This window comes from Syngnathus scovelli, chromosome 11 (genome assembly GCF_024217435.2).
Source record: "Syngnathus scovelli strain Florida chromosome 11, RoL_Ssco_1.2, whole genome shotgun sequence".
In the NCBI taxonomy this organism is placed as follows: domain Eukaryota; kingdom Metazoa; phylum Chordata; class Actinopteri; order Syngnathiformes; family Syngnathidae; genus Syngnathus; species Syngnathus scovelli.
The window spans coordinates 13,521,491-13,536,952 of record NC_090857.1 but is presented as its reverse complement, the minus strand read 5'-3'; the positions used below and the strand labels follow the sequence as shown (position 1 = coordinate 13,536,952).

Sequence of the window (15,462 nt, the reverse complement as noted above, 5' to 3'; positions counted from 1 at the left end):
TGGTTAGGTTGGCATAGTAAAAAGTGCTCTTGGGGGCTTTAGAGTGCCGAGTTGATCTCAACACATAAAGGCATGACCACCTGCAACGTTTGGTTTAGGTTTTATAAGCATTTTTAATTTTATTGCTTAAATCGCATTTTCTCAACGAGCTGAGCACGTTTTCTGAATTGTGCCTCTCCCGTCACTGTGGTTAGGTTGGCATAGTAAAAAGAGTAGAGTGCCGAGTTGACCACTGCGCATGGAGAAATGAACATCTGCAGCGTTTGGTTTAGGTTTTAGGCGCATTTTTAATTTTATTTCTTAAATCGCATTTTTTCGACGAGCTGAGCACGTTTTCTGAATTGTGCCCCTCCCGTCACGCTTCGACATACTTTTCAAAGTCAAAGTCTCAAAGTCTCCTTTATTGTCAATTCCTCCGCATGTCAAGACACACAAAGAGATCAAAATTACGTTTCTCACTATCCCAGGGTGACAAGACAGAGTTCACAACGCACATACAAGTAAACAACACATGAAAATTAAAAGAAGATGATGAACAATAAGAGTGATAGCACGCTAGCCGCTCCCGATGCACAGCAGAGTCCGGAAAGATGACAGTCAACCAGGCCACTGTGAACACGAGCACACAGCAGGCACGCACTGTCCGGTTCGTGGATCCTATCAGGCGGGCACGCACTGTCCGGTTCGTGGATCCTATCAGGCGAACTCAACCCATCTTGTCGTCCCGCGAACGAACGTACGCCAGGATAATGGAAGGCACGGCTAGGCGAGCTGGGTTGGCCGCAAACCTGGCCCGACGTCTCCGCGCTGGCCCCTCTTCTCTTTTTGTTTACATTCACTGAAGCTAAACGCGTACAACTTGAGACGTCATGAGACGTCACTTCCAGCTGGCGGCTCGGTGCAGTCAAACTCGTCTGTGCGGCAAATTTAAATTATATTTTTCAGAGCAACAGCTTCCTTTTCGTTGTTTCGAGCGTCAATTTATATTTATAAGCCCATAAGCTAACTAAAACCGATTTATACATATACCGGTGTCTCTAGCCCTTTAATGTCGAGTGCCAAGCAGGGAGGCAATGGTTCCCATTTTTATAGTCTTTGGTATGAGCCGGCCGGTGTTTGAATCCACAACCTTCCAGTCTCAGGGCGGACACTACCACTAGCCCACTGAGCTGTATGATCAAGTTATGGGTTAGTAATTTGTAACCTACGCCCTTGCTTTTATGGCACGCGCATAGTCGTTCCCCCAGCTCATCTCGACTTAAAGTTCTCTTTGCTCTTGTCCGTGAAGAACCACGCCGACACTGCTGGGTACAAGTACGCACGCACCACAACCACAGGCAAGTTCCCGAAATCTTTGCCCGCTTTCTAATAACTTTCTTCTTCCGCTTTGTAACAACTTTCTTCGTTAACGTAATGACAACAATTACACACCTTTAATAAATCTCTTCATAGTAATGAAGGAATGAGGTCGAAATACAAAAAGTCCTGCCTCGCTACAAAAACAGATATGCTCAAACCTCATTGAATAAAGTACATAAGCAGACAAGTATATTCACATATTAAATAAATAAAAGAAACATTTTAAGCATATAATTATACCTACACACCAAATCAATAAAGAAGACATAACTAGACATTTTTGATAAGTGGTGATGAGAAAGGTTTTTATAACTTCATGATCTGATATATTTCTGAGGACTTTGAAATAACAAATGACTTTTGATATATTGTCTAAATAGCTTAATGACCCTTAAGGAACTGTGGAATGCATGCCTGATGTTTTTTCTCTGAATCATGGACACGGCCAGAGTCGTCTTGACCGTTCAGTACTTGATTGTATCTTATGTTTTGACTAATGCTAGATGCCAGTTTTTGATTACTACTGAACGCTCTGCACAGAGGGAAATAGTTTGCCTAACAAAGAAAAGATACGGTTGAATGAGGTACGACAGTGTATGTCCAAGATTGGAGAAGAATGCTCACAGGAAGGTCACGTGGAGATAAAACCAGCAGGTGCCAGAAGGAGCCACCTGAGAACTCGGCCAAAGATGATCGCCAAGGCCGAAAGACGGGAGGGAAGACAACAGCCCCCACCCGAGAACTCGGCCAAAGATGATCGCCAAGGCCGAGAGACGGGATGGAAGACAACAGCCCCCTCCACACACACACACACACCAACAGCCCCCCACCTACACACCGAATCGCCCATAACCAGCACCACTCCCATGGAAGCAGACTCTCCTTCGAACTTGCCCCACCCCGAAGACTCATCGCCCATCAATCCTGGCCCACAATGTGCTACTGAATATAAAACTGATCTAACAACCTTGGACTTTGCCTTTTCTGAATGGAGACTTTCCGCTCTTGAAGGGCCCAGCGCTGTATTGTACTTTCCTGAAAACAGAGCTTTTTGAACAAGAATTGTGATTGAACTCAACCAATCTGTCTAAGTCTAATTTCTGCTTCAGTGTCTTTGCATTTTCCTAAATCTGAAGAAATCAAACGAGCACGCAGTGAGTAAATTGGATAACAGGTGATTGGCAAAGGCTTTTGCCGTGAGGCGCAGATAACGCGCTCCCTAAATTGTGGACAGAATCCAACAGTAACATGGGACAAAGAAGAAGGATTATCATTTTGTTGTCACATTTCAGTAATGGCGAGCGTAACGCGTTGTAACTGCGTATGTGACAAAGATCGTGAAGCTTGAATTATGTCACGTGGTCGCTCGCGGCTGGTGACGTCAGCGTTCAGTTAGTTATGTGTGACATCAGCGGCACTGTTGCCTTGTACGAGCGCAGTCACGACAGGCGACACGGCTAGGGCCTACTTTTTGATCCTTTTTCTAATTATTGTTTTCTTCTTCGTTTTCTGCAGTTTTTTTTTTGTCGCATTCAATTGACGTCAGTGGACAAGCGACGCACTTTAGTGTCTTCACCGTGGAAGCACGGCACGAAGCGGCGTCGTTCGCCTCGCTAGCCGCGTCATCAGCCGAGCGTGAGTGACCGGGCGGCCGCCGTCCTCGGCGGCCTCTATGTGCGCTCTTCAGCCGCCCGGCACCGCGTGGACTTTGTGAAGAGGCGTAAGTCAGGGTTTGTTTTCTTCCTTGTCGCTCTTTCTGTAACCGATTAGCGGCTAACGTTAGCCAAGGCCAGGGGTCGGGAACCTTTTTGGCGGACAGAGCCATAAATGCCCATTAAAAAAAAAAAAAAAAAAATCCCGTGAGAGCCATACCATTTAAAAAATGATAGGCTAAATGCATGCGTTTTGATTAAGACCAACGATTTTTTGAGTGTACTAAGTGTACTGTATTATTTTTAATAACGTTTTTATATTGAAGCCTAGAAAAAAACCCTCACCATTAATGAGACTTCTGGGGCTGCATCGTTTTGCTGATGGCGTTGTAGTCCGGTTGATATGTGGTGAGGTTGAGGTTCATGCAGGCGTTGAGGTTCTCATCAGTCATAATGAACGATTCTTGCTGACAGAGGCATGTCTTTAATCCGTTTGAGTATATTTTCTTTATCCGTGAAGTCGTCAAAAAGTTCATTAGCCACATCAAGCATAAATGTTGAAATACTCGACAATTGCTAATGCGCCATCAAAACTAGCTGAATTAAAGTCACCTTGTCTGGTCCATACACGGAGTTGCTGCTGACTAGCTTGGACCTTCCTCTGGAGCTCTTAACACGCTTTCTTAATGCTGTCCCCAGCTGGGTATTTGGTTGCAAATGTAGCATGTCGTGTCTCAAAGTGGCGCTTGATATTGGAGCGTTTCATGGATGCAATTTTGTCATTGCATTTGTGGCACGTAACAGAGCCTCCTCTCTCCACAAATGCAAATTCTTCGGTCCACTCACTCTGAAATGTTCGGTAATCGTCTTTTTTTTTTTTCTCCACCATCTTTTTTGCTTGCCTGGCACACACCAGCTAGCTAGCTGAAATTTTAAATAAAGCGGATGGAATTTTACCTCTCACGACCCCGTAGGCATCGTATTGTCCAATGAAAATCGCGCGTTCTTTTGTCCGACCCGGCATCACCCTTCTATACACCAGAGGGCAGCTAGGATTGGTTGATATGAGGCAACCGTGAATTTCAGCGGTAGAAAACAAATGGAATGTATTGCTAACGTGATCATATTTTATGTTTCGAAAGCTAATTTACCATTCTGATTTCAGTAGGTCTATTTTTTACTTTGATAATAGAACAAAATTATTTATGACTTCAATTGTGTAAACAAATGTCAGATTTGTCCACGAGCCAGACACAGTCACCAAAAGAGCCATATCTGGCTCGCGAGCCATAGGTTCCCGACCCCTGGCCAAAGCGGTGGAAGTAGGCGGCAATTAGCAGGCATTTTGTTGTGCTTTTGTCGCTGTCTCCTTGTCCAAGACAAAACGAGTTGCATTTTTCAAGGTTGGCCACACAATCCAACGGCTGTCTTTCATGCAGAGCAGAGCTTTTGCAACCTTGCTCGTCGTCACAGAACCACGTGACGTCAGTGGCTCGTCAGTGCCAGTCCAGTGTACACAAGTGCCTTCGCTTCTGAAGCTGGGGCCACAGTCGTCCCAGTTGGACCTCAACCGAGCACCATATTGATCCAAAAGTGGCAAGTTAAAGCGGTGCATGAAAAAAGCCACCAGCAAAAGCGACCTTACCTCTTTTTAACTCAAACGCTTGACATCCATTTTGACGTATTCTTTTGCCATGTCTCTTGAAACGGTTTGGCAGAGATGACGGTTTCCCCACATGGACAGTGCAGCCTGTTCCGTGAGGTCGGTGTCTTTTGCTAATAAAACCTGGCAACATTTCGCCTTTTTAAGTGCCTCATGATGACACATCAAATCCTGCAAAGCAGCCAATTTCACAAATGGTGTCAACCGGTGGACAAAATTGGCGCGGAGCGTTGTTGGTATGGGAAATTGTAATAGTGTGCTCTGTCCACATCAGAAGTGGCAAAGCCAGGTCTGGAATGTCAGAAGCCCGCCACAGTTTGGCTTGATCCTCAGCAGGTGCTTCTTTTCACTGTCGGGCAACCGCGGCAGCGTTTTCACTTTCTGGGCCACCTCCGCTCGGTCCACACAGGGCTTTTTTCTATCCATGGAGGAGCGTGAGTCGAGTCCAAAAGAGGAGAGCTGTGTGTTTGTGTTTCAGCCAAGGGGGGGGCGCAGAGACCCTCGACATGGCTGCAGGTGGTCCGGAGCACAAGGAAGAAACCCTGCAGACGGCCTTTAAGAAGCTGCGAGTGGATGCCAACAAGTATGACGATTGAGCGCACACTGACCCGGTGTCTGGCCCTTTCTTACTTGTGTGTGTGTTTGTGTGTGTGTGTGTGCGCGCGCAGGGCGCTCGTGGCAGCCGGCGTGCCCGAATCTCCTCGAGTGGTGTCCGTGGCCAAACATGGTGGTGCGTCCAAGGACAACTGGCATGGGTGAGTGGAAGGCATTTGCAGTCACTTGCCACTGCGGAGGCTTTTTCATCCTGTGGACATCAAATCACCGCCTTGAATTGACACCACAAATTGGCCGCTCATTATACACCCGTATAGTGTGGGTCGTTTGAGCCCAATGGCCAGGTTCAGCAGGAACAAATTCTGATCAAATTAATTGTAGGATTAATCAAAAAAAAAAAAAAAATATATATATATATATATGTATATATTGATTGAACACAACTGATTATTTTTTAGGGCTTCTAACAAGGATGAGTGACAGCCAGAGCCTTTGATCGCTGATTGCGATTGGGACTTTGCCAAAGTGTTTTGGGTTGGCTGACGCACTTTTTGTCTCGTCAGCTGTGCAAGGAAAGCATCGCGGGGAGCCAGTAGGACGCCGCGGCGGCGGCGCTCCGAGTCACCCATTCTGCACCCCCCGAGATTCACCTACTCTGTCACAACGCCTGCGGGAGGCCTCAAACAACACACCAAGCTCGGCCCCACTTCCCCCGTCGGCTTCAGCGGGGCCGCCTCTCGACCCCCCAGTGCACCCATTCTCCCTTCTGAGCTTGCGGAGAAGGACCGGCACGGCTCAGGAAGTGCCCAGGAAAAGGACGACACCCATGCGTCCGACTTTGGACTTTTGTCCAAGCGGCGCGTCGACGGTGGCCTGTGCGCTTGCTTGCCTGCAGGCGACGGCCTGAAGGCTCGGAAGGAAGTGAGCGACGGCACCGCCCCGTGTCGCTGCACATCCGAAGCGGGTGCTTGGGCTGCTGTGCGTGCATACTCCTTCACGGGACTGCGTGACGTCATCTCGGATTGCGAGCGGCGCGGCGGAGCCCCGGCCCTCCGGAGCACCGACCCCACCCTCTCCCCGGCCTCCCCTCGCACGTGTTCTTCGCAGGCGCTGGTCTCGGTTGATGACGTCACCATGGAGGACCTGGCCGGTTATGTGGAGTTCTACCTCTACATCCCCAGGAAGATGTCGCACATGGCCGAGATGATGTACACATGAGTGTGAACCCGCGTGCCGACGTGACCTGTCTGATGATGTATGCACACTCATCCTGCTTCAATAAAGTTCAGCGTTTGGAAGTTGTTCTTTTTGAATAGGAAAATGACACCAAGAAACATTGACTTTGCCAGATGGCTCCTTAGAGACAAGCAATGCAGTGGTTGACAGTTAATCACATACATAGTCGTATGCAAAGGTTTGGGCACCTCTGATCATTTTCAAGATTTTCTTTTATAAATCATTGGTTGTTCGGATCAGCAATTTCAGTTAAATATATCATATAGCAGACAAAAAGTGATATTTGAAAAGTGAAATGAATATATGATTTACAGAAAGAGTGCAATCATTACCTAAACAAAAGTAGGCAGGTGTATAAATTTGGGCACCGCAACAGTAAAATGACATCAATATTTAGTAGATCCTCCTTTTGAAGAAATAACAGCCTCCAAACACTTGCTATAGCTTCCAATGAAAGTCTGGATTCTGATTGAAGGTATTTTTGACCATTCTTCTTGACAAAATATCTCCAGTTCAGTCAGGTTTGATGGTTTCTGAGCATGGACAGCCCGGTTTAAATCACACCACAGATTTTCAATAATATTCAGGTCTGGGGACTGAGATGGCCATTCCAAAATGTTGTACAGAGACCTCTTTGTTAACCACGAAAAGAATGGGCGCGCACACAAACTGCAACCCTTTCCCTCCAAGGTAACAGAATAGCATTTGAGGTAGCCTTTTTTTTTTAGGGGAGGGTAGTGCTAACTGTAGGCCTGCTGGGTGAGAGGCCTGCTACTGAGAAATGCCTACATTTCTTGCCATTTTAAAAGTGAGGTAAGGAAGGATGATACAATGTATATTGGCTGAAATTATATAAACAGCATATTTAGTTAAAACACCTCCAAAAGACAAAAGTGGTAGAAAGAATTTGTGTGCCAATCGGGACAACTTATTTTTTAGCATCAATTTTATTTTCACGGACAGGCAAACCCAACTGACCTTGCGTGCTAGCAAACGAACGCTAGACATGCGCGGTCGAATTTCAAAGACTAAAAACCCAACATAAATCGAAAATAAGAAAGTTGCAAGTTTTCCATCTATTAAGAAAAACTAGTCGTTTGGTTGAAATATTTGGTGGACATCACACACGCACATTCAGCTCGTAATAAAATAAAAATACTAGGTGAATGACGAAAAAGGTAACGCCTAACTTCATGCAGGCACAAATGAGGGACAAGGAAGTTGCGAGGCACAACGAGCCGCTGCCTCACATGTTCGCCCCTTACAAGCAAAATATCCCCAACAGTGAAGGGGCGAGATGAAATGTTCACTTGGCAGCTTTCCAGTTTTTGCTACGCTAACGAGCAATTACCGTATTTATTCTAATTATCGCCCAGGGCAATAATTAGAGAAGGTTTATGTCCAACAGGGGAGGTGGGCGATTATTAGCACTAACACTTTTTGTCCGATCGCCAAGGGGTACTGAAATGGGCGATAATATGTATATTTTCCGCATGTAGTATGCAATACCTGGATCTCAATGGTGTTCTTAACAGCTGTTTTGATCTACCTCTAACAGCGGGGTGCGTCAATTGACGCTCCATCGATGCGACACGTTACCGTCGCACATCACATGTTGCGCAAGTCATGTTATCGCGATCGTCTTGTTCGAGCGCACGCCCCGATAACGTAATTGTGTGAGGATATTGTAGCGGATTGACGAGTGTGATTGTATCATAATATAGAGATGAAGAGAACAAAATCCAAGTCGCATCAGCCTTCAAAAGAAAGCAAGCAGGCTGAAGCGCCAGACGACCCGTGTACATCGTAGCATGGGCGATAATTAGAGGTATCAATGTTTTTTATTTATGTCATCGCTAACACACACTGGGCGATTATTAAAATATGGGCGATAATTAGAATAAATAGGGTACCTCACATTTTCACTCCATGCACGCACTTCAATTTGTCCAATTACAAACCAGTAAAGAGAGACAGGGCGGTGATAAATCTTAAACTGAATCACATTCGGTAGGTTCCAATTTTTGCGATGCTAACAAGCATCGAGCTGCCCCTTCCCACAAACGCGGGTTGTTACGCAGCAGCGGTTGACCAAGCTGCTTGTTAACTACCTTGCCTTTAGCATTAGCATAGTGAACTTGTACCGTTGGCGGAACTGTGTAATCAGCAGCAGTCTAAAATTTGTTCCAAGTCAAATTGCTTTTCATTACAAAGTATGTGTAGTGTGTATACAAAGATAAAAATCTGTTTTTCTAAAAAGGTGGCAAGTGTAAAAAAAAAAAACTGATGACAATAAACTGGAATATTTGAAAGGAAGAAACGATATCATCGACCCAAAGGCTGTGTCGGCGATAAAAACAAAAAAAATTCAGCTGAGCGTCATGGCCCTGACGTTAACTTAGCGAGTGTGCAGCGAATAAATAAGGGACGAGGTGTGTCGAGGGGCTAGGCGTAGATCTCCGCGGTGGGGGCCTTGGTGTAGATGGGCTTCCTGGCCAGCTCGTAGCTTCCCTCGTCTTTCTTCTTCATGCGGTGAAGCAGCAGCACCACAAGCAAAACTGCTACTGTCAAGGCCACCCCACCGCTGCAGATTAGTGCTGCGAGCAAAAGCACAGACAAAACATCACTATTTGTCTTTCTAAAACTTATATTAGCACTTCCCAGTGGCTTATGTTCAGAACTGACTATTCTCCAGCCCATGCCAGAAGATAGCCTAATACCTCGGAACTGTATGGGTGTGAGGTGCAGGTAGGGCTGGGCGATATGTCTGAAAAGTATAGCAGCATAGAAATATTGGTGGATATTGATTGGAAACCAGGAGATATTTGAACAGATAATACTTAACCAATGAAAGTGTCAAAAAGTGGAGCATAAAGAGGAAATGCAGTTTTAAACAATGCTTTGTACGGCTGGCTGGCATTTTTTCTAAATACAAGCGTCTCACATCAGACAATATGGGGAACGGCGGCACATGAGAAAGCCACAATGCCGCCGCCCAGCTCACCTGCGAGGACCTCCATCCTGGTGAAGACGCCTTCAGCGGCGTGTGACATCAGCACGTTGGACGCAAGCCGGCTGCCCGGACGGGGACCGTTCTGCACCGAACGGATCTCATTGTCGTCCGGCGCAGTCTCTGGCTCTGGGTCGCGGAGGATGGCAGGGCCAGACGGCTCCGGAATCTCGTTGTCTGCCTCGGGACGCTGGCAAATGGCAAAAGGTCATGAGTCTAGGCAGCATCCCGATCTCTCAGCAATCCGAGCGATCGACCCAACAGACGCCAGCCTGAAGTCACCGCCGAAGAATGCTGGTCTCACTTTATTGGGGCTTTTCCTTCCAAATGTCAACATTACAAATGAGATGCGCTTCATTTGCCCAGCCGACTTGAGCACAGAGAGGCCCGAGGCGCGGCGGGCCAATCCCCCCCCGATGAAGCGTTCGCATTCGATTAAAGTTGGCCATTCTGAAGATTTGCATCATTGGAGACAACGGACGTGGGAAAAGCCCCCCATTGCCCTACGTGTCCCTTTTTCTGCATTCTCGACAACCCCGATGCGTTTCAAGATGGCATTTTCAGTTGCATTTTGGTTTGCTCAACACCGCCTTCAACAAATGTGCGCCGTTTGCTTTCAAAGTGCACATTTGCCTGGCGTTTTTTGCCTCCTGGTGGCCATGGAGTCAGTAAAACACCAACCAAAAAAGGAAAATGAGAAAAGAGAAACGATGTTGACTTTGGACATCCAAGGGGCTTCGAGACTGTTTCAAGCCGCCCCGATTCCGGCCCATGACAATTGCGCGCCTGGTCGCGGCACGGGCACCTTACCTCAGTGGGCGGAAACCAGTCACGTCCGCTCTTGCTCTCTGTGGACAAAAACATCGTTAGGATTGTGCTTGTAGCTTTGAGCGTGGCCGCCACAACGCGCACAAACCGTTGGCGTCGCCCGACCCCGACGCCTCATCCTCGTAGTCTTCATCTTCATCGTACAAGTCTTCGAAGTAGTCTTCATAGTAGTCTTCCTCCGTCTGGTCTTGGTCTTCCTGGTCGTTGTCTGTGAAGCCAAAGTCTTCTGACGACTCCCCCGGGTGGTTCTGGAGGCTCTCCACGGCTATAGGAGGCATCCACGTCTCCGTCTCCCTCGCCTGCTGGCACATGGGAATGTTGTCGGGCAGCGTTGCTTTCCATAATCAAATGCTTCAAGGACTTTGCTTAAGCCGATAAGAGCGTCGATGGGAGCCCTAGGAGAGTTTTGGAGGCTCTCTTGGCAATTCTGTCCAAGTACCGCTTTCCTTTGTGAACATGAATTTGGAGCTCTCGGGGAAAACGGACACTTTTTGTTGCCTTTGCTCCGACATCTGCGCTTCGTCCACATGAAACACGGATCGCCGAGGTTCTCCAGCGGCAACTGTGAATACGCTCGTCTTCACAAGCAGGGCAGCTCAATACCCTCGAAACGCGGTGCGCTCATTTTGGGGTGCCCCCGGATGGCAAACGTGCCCGGTGACAACGGAAGAGGCAGACAAGGTCTGGCGGTGAGGGCCTGTCTGGCCGCCAGCTATCTGCTACGGACACACGAATGCACATTTGCCAGATTGGTGACTTTGGCCTGCGCCACAAACGCAATTCAAAAACATCTGATTCCTGCGCAGATGTGATAAGAGCGACACCACAATGGAGAACGGGAACACCAAATTCGGCTTCGCCTTATTTCAGCCTGATTCCAGAAGTTTCCGGAACGTCGCCGTTCACACTGCTGTGACGAGGCAGTCGCAGGAAAAGTTTATCAGTCGGTCATGGAGGGCCCGGGAAGTCGCAAGTTGAGAATGATTGTCAATTTTTGTCTATGTGAAGCCCTTTGAGACTTTGTGATTTGGGGCTATACAAATAAACTTGACTTGACTTGACTGGCAACGAAATGGTGTCCGCGTTCCAGCCATGTGTGAGACAGACAGGGATCCATGTCCACTGAGAGCCTCAGTACGGGGTCCATTGAGACACTTTCAAGTGTGCAAAATCCTCCGAAGAGCTGCTGAGGTCACATTCCACACGGAAGGAACAAAAAGAGAGGAGGGAACTCAAAAGGAGGAAAGCACAAGGAAGAATGGCCCAGCAAAGAATGTGCTGCAACTCTTTAATCACCAGTGCTAAGCTAACTGGCTACCTGGAGTTGGGGGGTGGGGCGGGGGCCTCTTGGAGTATGGGTGTGGGTGGCATCCCGCTTGGCGTTTGGGGGTTAAGCTTAGGCTCCACTGCACTTCTCAACTTCTCAAAATTTGCAGTGCGTGTGCACACAGACAATATCTATCTAGTCCAGTGGTTCTTAACCTTTTTCCTTGTTCGCACCCCATTCAATTCACCAACCAGTTCTCGCACCCCTAACCCTAAATAATTATTATAATAATAATTGGTTTACTTTACAGCTATATGGCTTAATTAGCATTATCCCTAATGCCAATTAACACAATGACTTCTTGATTTCCAGAATTTTTCACTTTTTTCGGTTACCCGACCATTATCCCCGAAAAATTGTAAATTTACCCCTGGGTATCCTCGCACCCCCTAGGAAACATTCTCGCACCCCTAGGGGGTGCGAGCACCCCCGGTTAACTAGTGACTAGTCCAGGTATGGGCAAACTACGGCCCGCGGGCGACATCCGGCCCGCGGGACCGTTTAATCCGGCCCGCCAACCCTAAATAAATTGTATTATTAAACTTTTTTTTTTCGGTCATTTTGCCTGCAATGACTGCGTTTCCCCAGTAGATGGGGAACCACTCGCCTGCGCATTTACTACCGGAAGCCGTGTCAGACAGCTCGGTGCACACTCACAAGTGCGTGTACGTACTCAGTAGTACGGAAATGGCGCACTCTCGCTCTATTTGTAGCAGTGCCGAATTTAGAGTGTGGGCTGTGACGACAGCATTCTTGTAATTTGCGCGCCGAGTTTTCGGATACAGTTTTACGCTAAAGCCACCCACAAACCTTCCCCTGGAATCCTTCCATTAAAATGAGTCGCCCAAGGAAAAGCAAGGTGGACACTGAGTGCCGAGTGTTTAAAAAGAGTGGCCAATTTGGCTCGACGTACGCGACGTGACGTTCAGCCACATGAACATCAACATCAATTGAACACTGAAAATGAAGGGGAGGCTTTCAAGTTTGTTGTAAAAAAATGCATTTTGAATATGATCTGTACAAATAGCAGGGATTGAAACTAGTGACCATTCTCATTTTCAAACAATGCAGGATGCTCAAGGACATTGATGCACCACCTGTTTGTGACTAATCTTAACCTTTAAAGTTCTTAAGGCTTACTTTAAGGAAGTGTTTTCCGTTTCCTCACTTCTGTTACCAGGTGTTTGTGAGTTAAAACTCTGCTCTGATTTTCAGATACCCCTCACCGTGTTGCCGTTTTGATTACTTTATTTGGATGTATGCTTTCACCGATTCTTCAAGATGATATATTTGGTCAAAATGTTTGCCGTTTGATGTGATCTCATAAGATAAACATACATCTTTCATTAATCTGACCTGCAGGCACTGAAGTGATGGAGACTGTTATTCATAATAACAGTGTCATATTTTATGAGAATCACTGATAGCAGTTTTTTAAGGATGTTTTTTTTTTTATGCTGTTAATAAATGCATTTGTTTTCAAAAAACCTTTTTTGAATATCCATGCTTTACTACCTACTAAAGGCCAAAACCTTTTATGCAATGACCTTTACAGGTCGTTTATATTACTTCACACAAACACTACATCCATCTGCTCCTGGTTCGGCCCCCCCGGTCAAAATTTAGAACCCAATTCGGCCCGCAAGTCAAAAAGTTTGCCCACCCCTGGACTAGTCACTCAAACTCGCACGCATATTCGCTGCTTGATTTGAAGTTTGTCAAAGTTGACTTCTCAGACGCACGTCCACATTTTAACAAAGTATTGGGGGCTGACGTGACTTTGGGGCAAAAGTGAGTCGGAGACCTCCCAGGGACTCCTTACGGAATGATAGCATACACGCGCACGTCCAAACAACCAGCTCACAAACACAGTTAAAGTTGTTGAAAAGTCAAAGGGGGGCCGAGAAAAAGAGCCGCGGCGTTTGCTCGGTTCGCTCGTGAGTCGATGAGCTCTCGGGGTCGCCGTCAGCCGCAAGGAAGCTTGGCACCTGGCTTCGACCAGTAAACTTTGTTTTGCTTTTTCAACGTTCCCAGGCAAAGGGCGCGAGGGGGGAAACAAGTGCGGACAAAAGGCAAGAAACAAGAAGGCGCGCGGAGAGCGACCTTGACTTACCGACTCAGAGGCGACGCTCGAGAACCAAGTGGGGAAAAGGATCAAGAGGCCGAAAGCCAAAAGGTTGGCCGACGTTCCAAAAGGTGACATTTAGGATGCCTTTCAATTTTCTCAACGGCGAGCCAAAAAGGAAACAACGGTTGCGGGACCTCGACTCAGAGTCTCAGGCTTCAACTTTCTCCAAAGGGAACGCTTGTTCTTGTTGTTCTCTTTGTTCTTGTTGTTATTCTTCTTGTTCTTGTTGTTGTTGTCCTCTGTCAACTTTGACGGGCGACTTTTACCGACTCTGTTGTCTGATGCCTCGCGTATAGCTTGTGCCCTCGCGGCTCTCCGCCAATGAGCGGCCAACAAGCTGCTAACGTCACCGCCTTCATTTCCCGTAATTCTGTCATGTCAACCTTTTGGTCACGCCCTCTCCGCTAATTTCGACCTGCGATCCAGCTCCGGTCAGGCACCTGCGTGAAGCTGGCCCCACACCCCACGCAAAATTTAAGGAAAATAGTCTGTTTCGTTTGTGCTGGTTTGTGCCGTAAAAAAAAAAATTTTGTAAAGTAACGGATTTCTAGTTATAAAAGATTATTTTATAGGTCATCCAGAGTTCACCCAGCCCCCCATCTGCTCCAAATGAACCCAAAATGGTACCGTTCGTTTGTGCTGGTTTGTGCCGCAAAAACCTTCGTTTGTGCTGCTACGATTTCGTAGATATTACACATTTATTTTATAGCGATGACGTCACCCAGCCCCCCATTTTCCTCCAAAAGGACCCAAAATGGTACCGTTCGTTTGTGCTTCGTTTGTGCTGGTTTGTGCTGCAAAAGGTTTGTGTATTATACATTTAATTTATAGCGATGACGTCACTCAGCCCCCATTTAACTCCAAATGGACCCAAAATGGTACCGATTGTTTGTGCCGCAAAAGTTTGTGTATTATACATTTAATTTATAGCGATGACGTCACTCAGCCCCCATTTAACTCCAAATGGACCCAAAATGGTACCGATTGTTTGTGCGGCAAAAAATTTAGTTTGCGCTCAGTGAATCATTCAATTTCTCATTTATTTAATCTTAATTTATTTTCTAGAGATGTCAAATCCTTGATCCATAGATCGTTAATTAACCATTTGTTTGTGCCATTGACCTTGCTCGCACTTTCAAAGTCAAAGTCAAAGTCAGCTTTATTGTCAATTTCTCCACATGCCAAAGACACACAAAGAAACCGAAATTTCGTTCCCCCCTATCCCACGGTGACAAGACATGGCCCACAATAGACAATCAAGTAAACAAGTAAACAACAGCGTGCTGAATAAATAGTGAATAAATAACACAACAAATAAATAAATAAGAGGAGCAAAAAGGAGCAAGTGAGCGTACAGCAGACATTCCAGAAAATAGCGCAACAGTGCCGCACGCTACGCAGAAGAGGGTAGCGAGTTCAGGGTCCTAACAGCCTGGAGAAAGAAGCTGTTGGCGAGTCTGGTGGTGCGGGAGCGCAGGCTCCTGTACCTCTTCCCAGAGGGCAGAAGGCCAAACAAAGAGTGAGCCGGGTGACTCACATCTCTGGTAATCGAGGTTGCCTTGCGGGCGAGATGGGAGGTGTAAATGTCCTTCAGGGAGGGGAGCGAAGCACCAATAATCTTACTAGCCGTATTCACTATGCGCTGCAGGGCCTTCAAGTTCTGTTCAGTGCAGTTACCACCCCAGACAGCGATGCAACTGGTGA

The 15,462-nt window shown here is 46.9% G+C and overlaps 2 protein-coding genes across 5 annotated transcripts; one reads left to right on the top strand and one right to left on the bottom strand.

The window, feature by feature from the left end:
• Positions 1-2,748: 2,748 nt before the first annotated feature.
• Positions 2,749-6,527, top strand: oser1 (oxidative stress responsive serine-rich 1). 3 transcript variants are annotated; one of them, XM_049734364.2, is made up of 5 exons: positions 2,749-3,079; positions 4,451-4,607; positions 5,153-5,257; positions 5,343-5,429; positions 5,793-6,527. In XM_049734364.2, the coding sequence occupies exons 3-5, from the start codon at positions 5,181-5,183 to the stop codon at positions 6,445-6,447; spliced, it is 819 nt and encodes a 272-aa protein (XP_049590321.1). In that variant the 5' UTR covers positions 2,749-3,079; positions 4,451-4,607; positions 5,153-5,180; the 3' UTR covers positions 6,448-6,527. The 3 variants fall into 3 exon arrangements, with proteins under 3 accessions (XP_049590321.1, XP_049590320.1, XP_049590319.1); XM_049734363.2 differs by lacking the exon at positions 4,451-4,607 and having other exon boundaries at positions 2,749-3,089; XM_049734362.2 differs by lacking the exon at positions 4,451-4,607 and having other exon boundaries at positions 2,750-3,079.
• Positions 6,528-7,393: 866 nt separating this feature from the next.
• sdc4 (syndecan 4) lies at positions 7,394-14,085 on the bottom strand. Of its 2 annotated transcripts, none has more exons than XM_049734377.2 (5): positions 13,744-14,085; positions 10,392-10,605; positions 10,286-10,323; positions 9,470-9,665; positions 7,394-9,062 (listed from the first exon to the last, which is right to left on the bottom strand). In XM_049734377.2, the coding sequence occupies exons 1-5, from the start codon at positions 13,831-13,833 to the stop codon at positions 8,911-8,913; spliced, it is 690 nt and encodes a 229-aa protein (XP_049590334.1). In that variant the 5' UTR covers positions 13,834-14,085; the 3' UTR covers positions 7,394-8,910. The 2 variants fall into 2 exon arrangements, with proteins under 2 accessions (XP_049590334.1, XP_049590335.1); XM_049734378.2 differs by having other exon boundaries at positions 10,392-10,602; positions 13,744-14,080.
• Positions 14,086-15,462: the final 1,377 nt, after the last annotated feature.

Bases quoted from the DNA above. Each gene is read 5' to 3' on its own strand.
- oser1 (XM_049734364.2), top strand. From the start codon at position 5,181: ATGGCTGCAGGTGGTCCGGAGCACAAGGAAGAAACCCTGCAGACGGCC. The intron at 5,258-5,342 runs GTATGACGATTG...GTGCGCGCGCAG, and splicing joins CTGCGAGTGGATGCCAACAA to GGCGCTCGTGGCAGCCGGCG. The intron at 5,430-5,792 runs GTGAGTGGAAGG...TTGTCTCGTCAG, and splicing joins TCCAAGGACAACTGGCATGG to CTGTGCAAGGAAAGCATCGC.
- sdc4 (XM_049734377.2), bottom strand. From the start codon at position 13,833: ATGTCACCTTTTGGAACGTCGGCCAACCTTTTGGCTTTCGGCCTCTTG. The intron at 10,324-10,391 runs GTTTGTGCGCGT...TTTTGTCCACAG, and splicing joins GGGGTCGGGCGACGCCAACG to AGAGCAAGAGCGGACGTGAC. The intron at 9,666-10,285 runs GTAAGGTGCCCG...GCCATTTGCCAG, and splicing joins ACTGGTTTCCGCCCACTGAG to CGTCCCGAGGCAGACAACGA.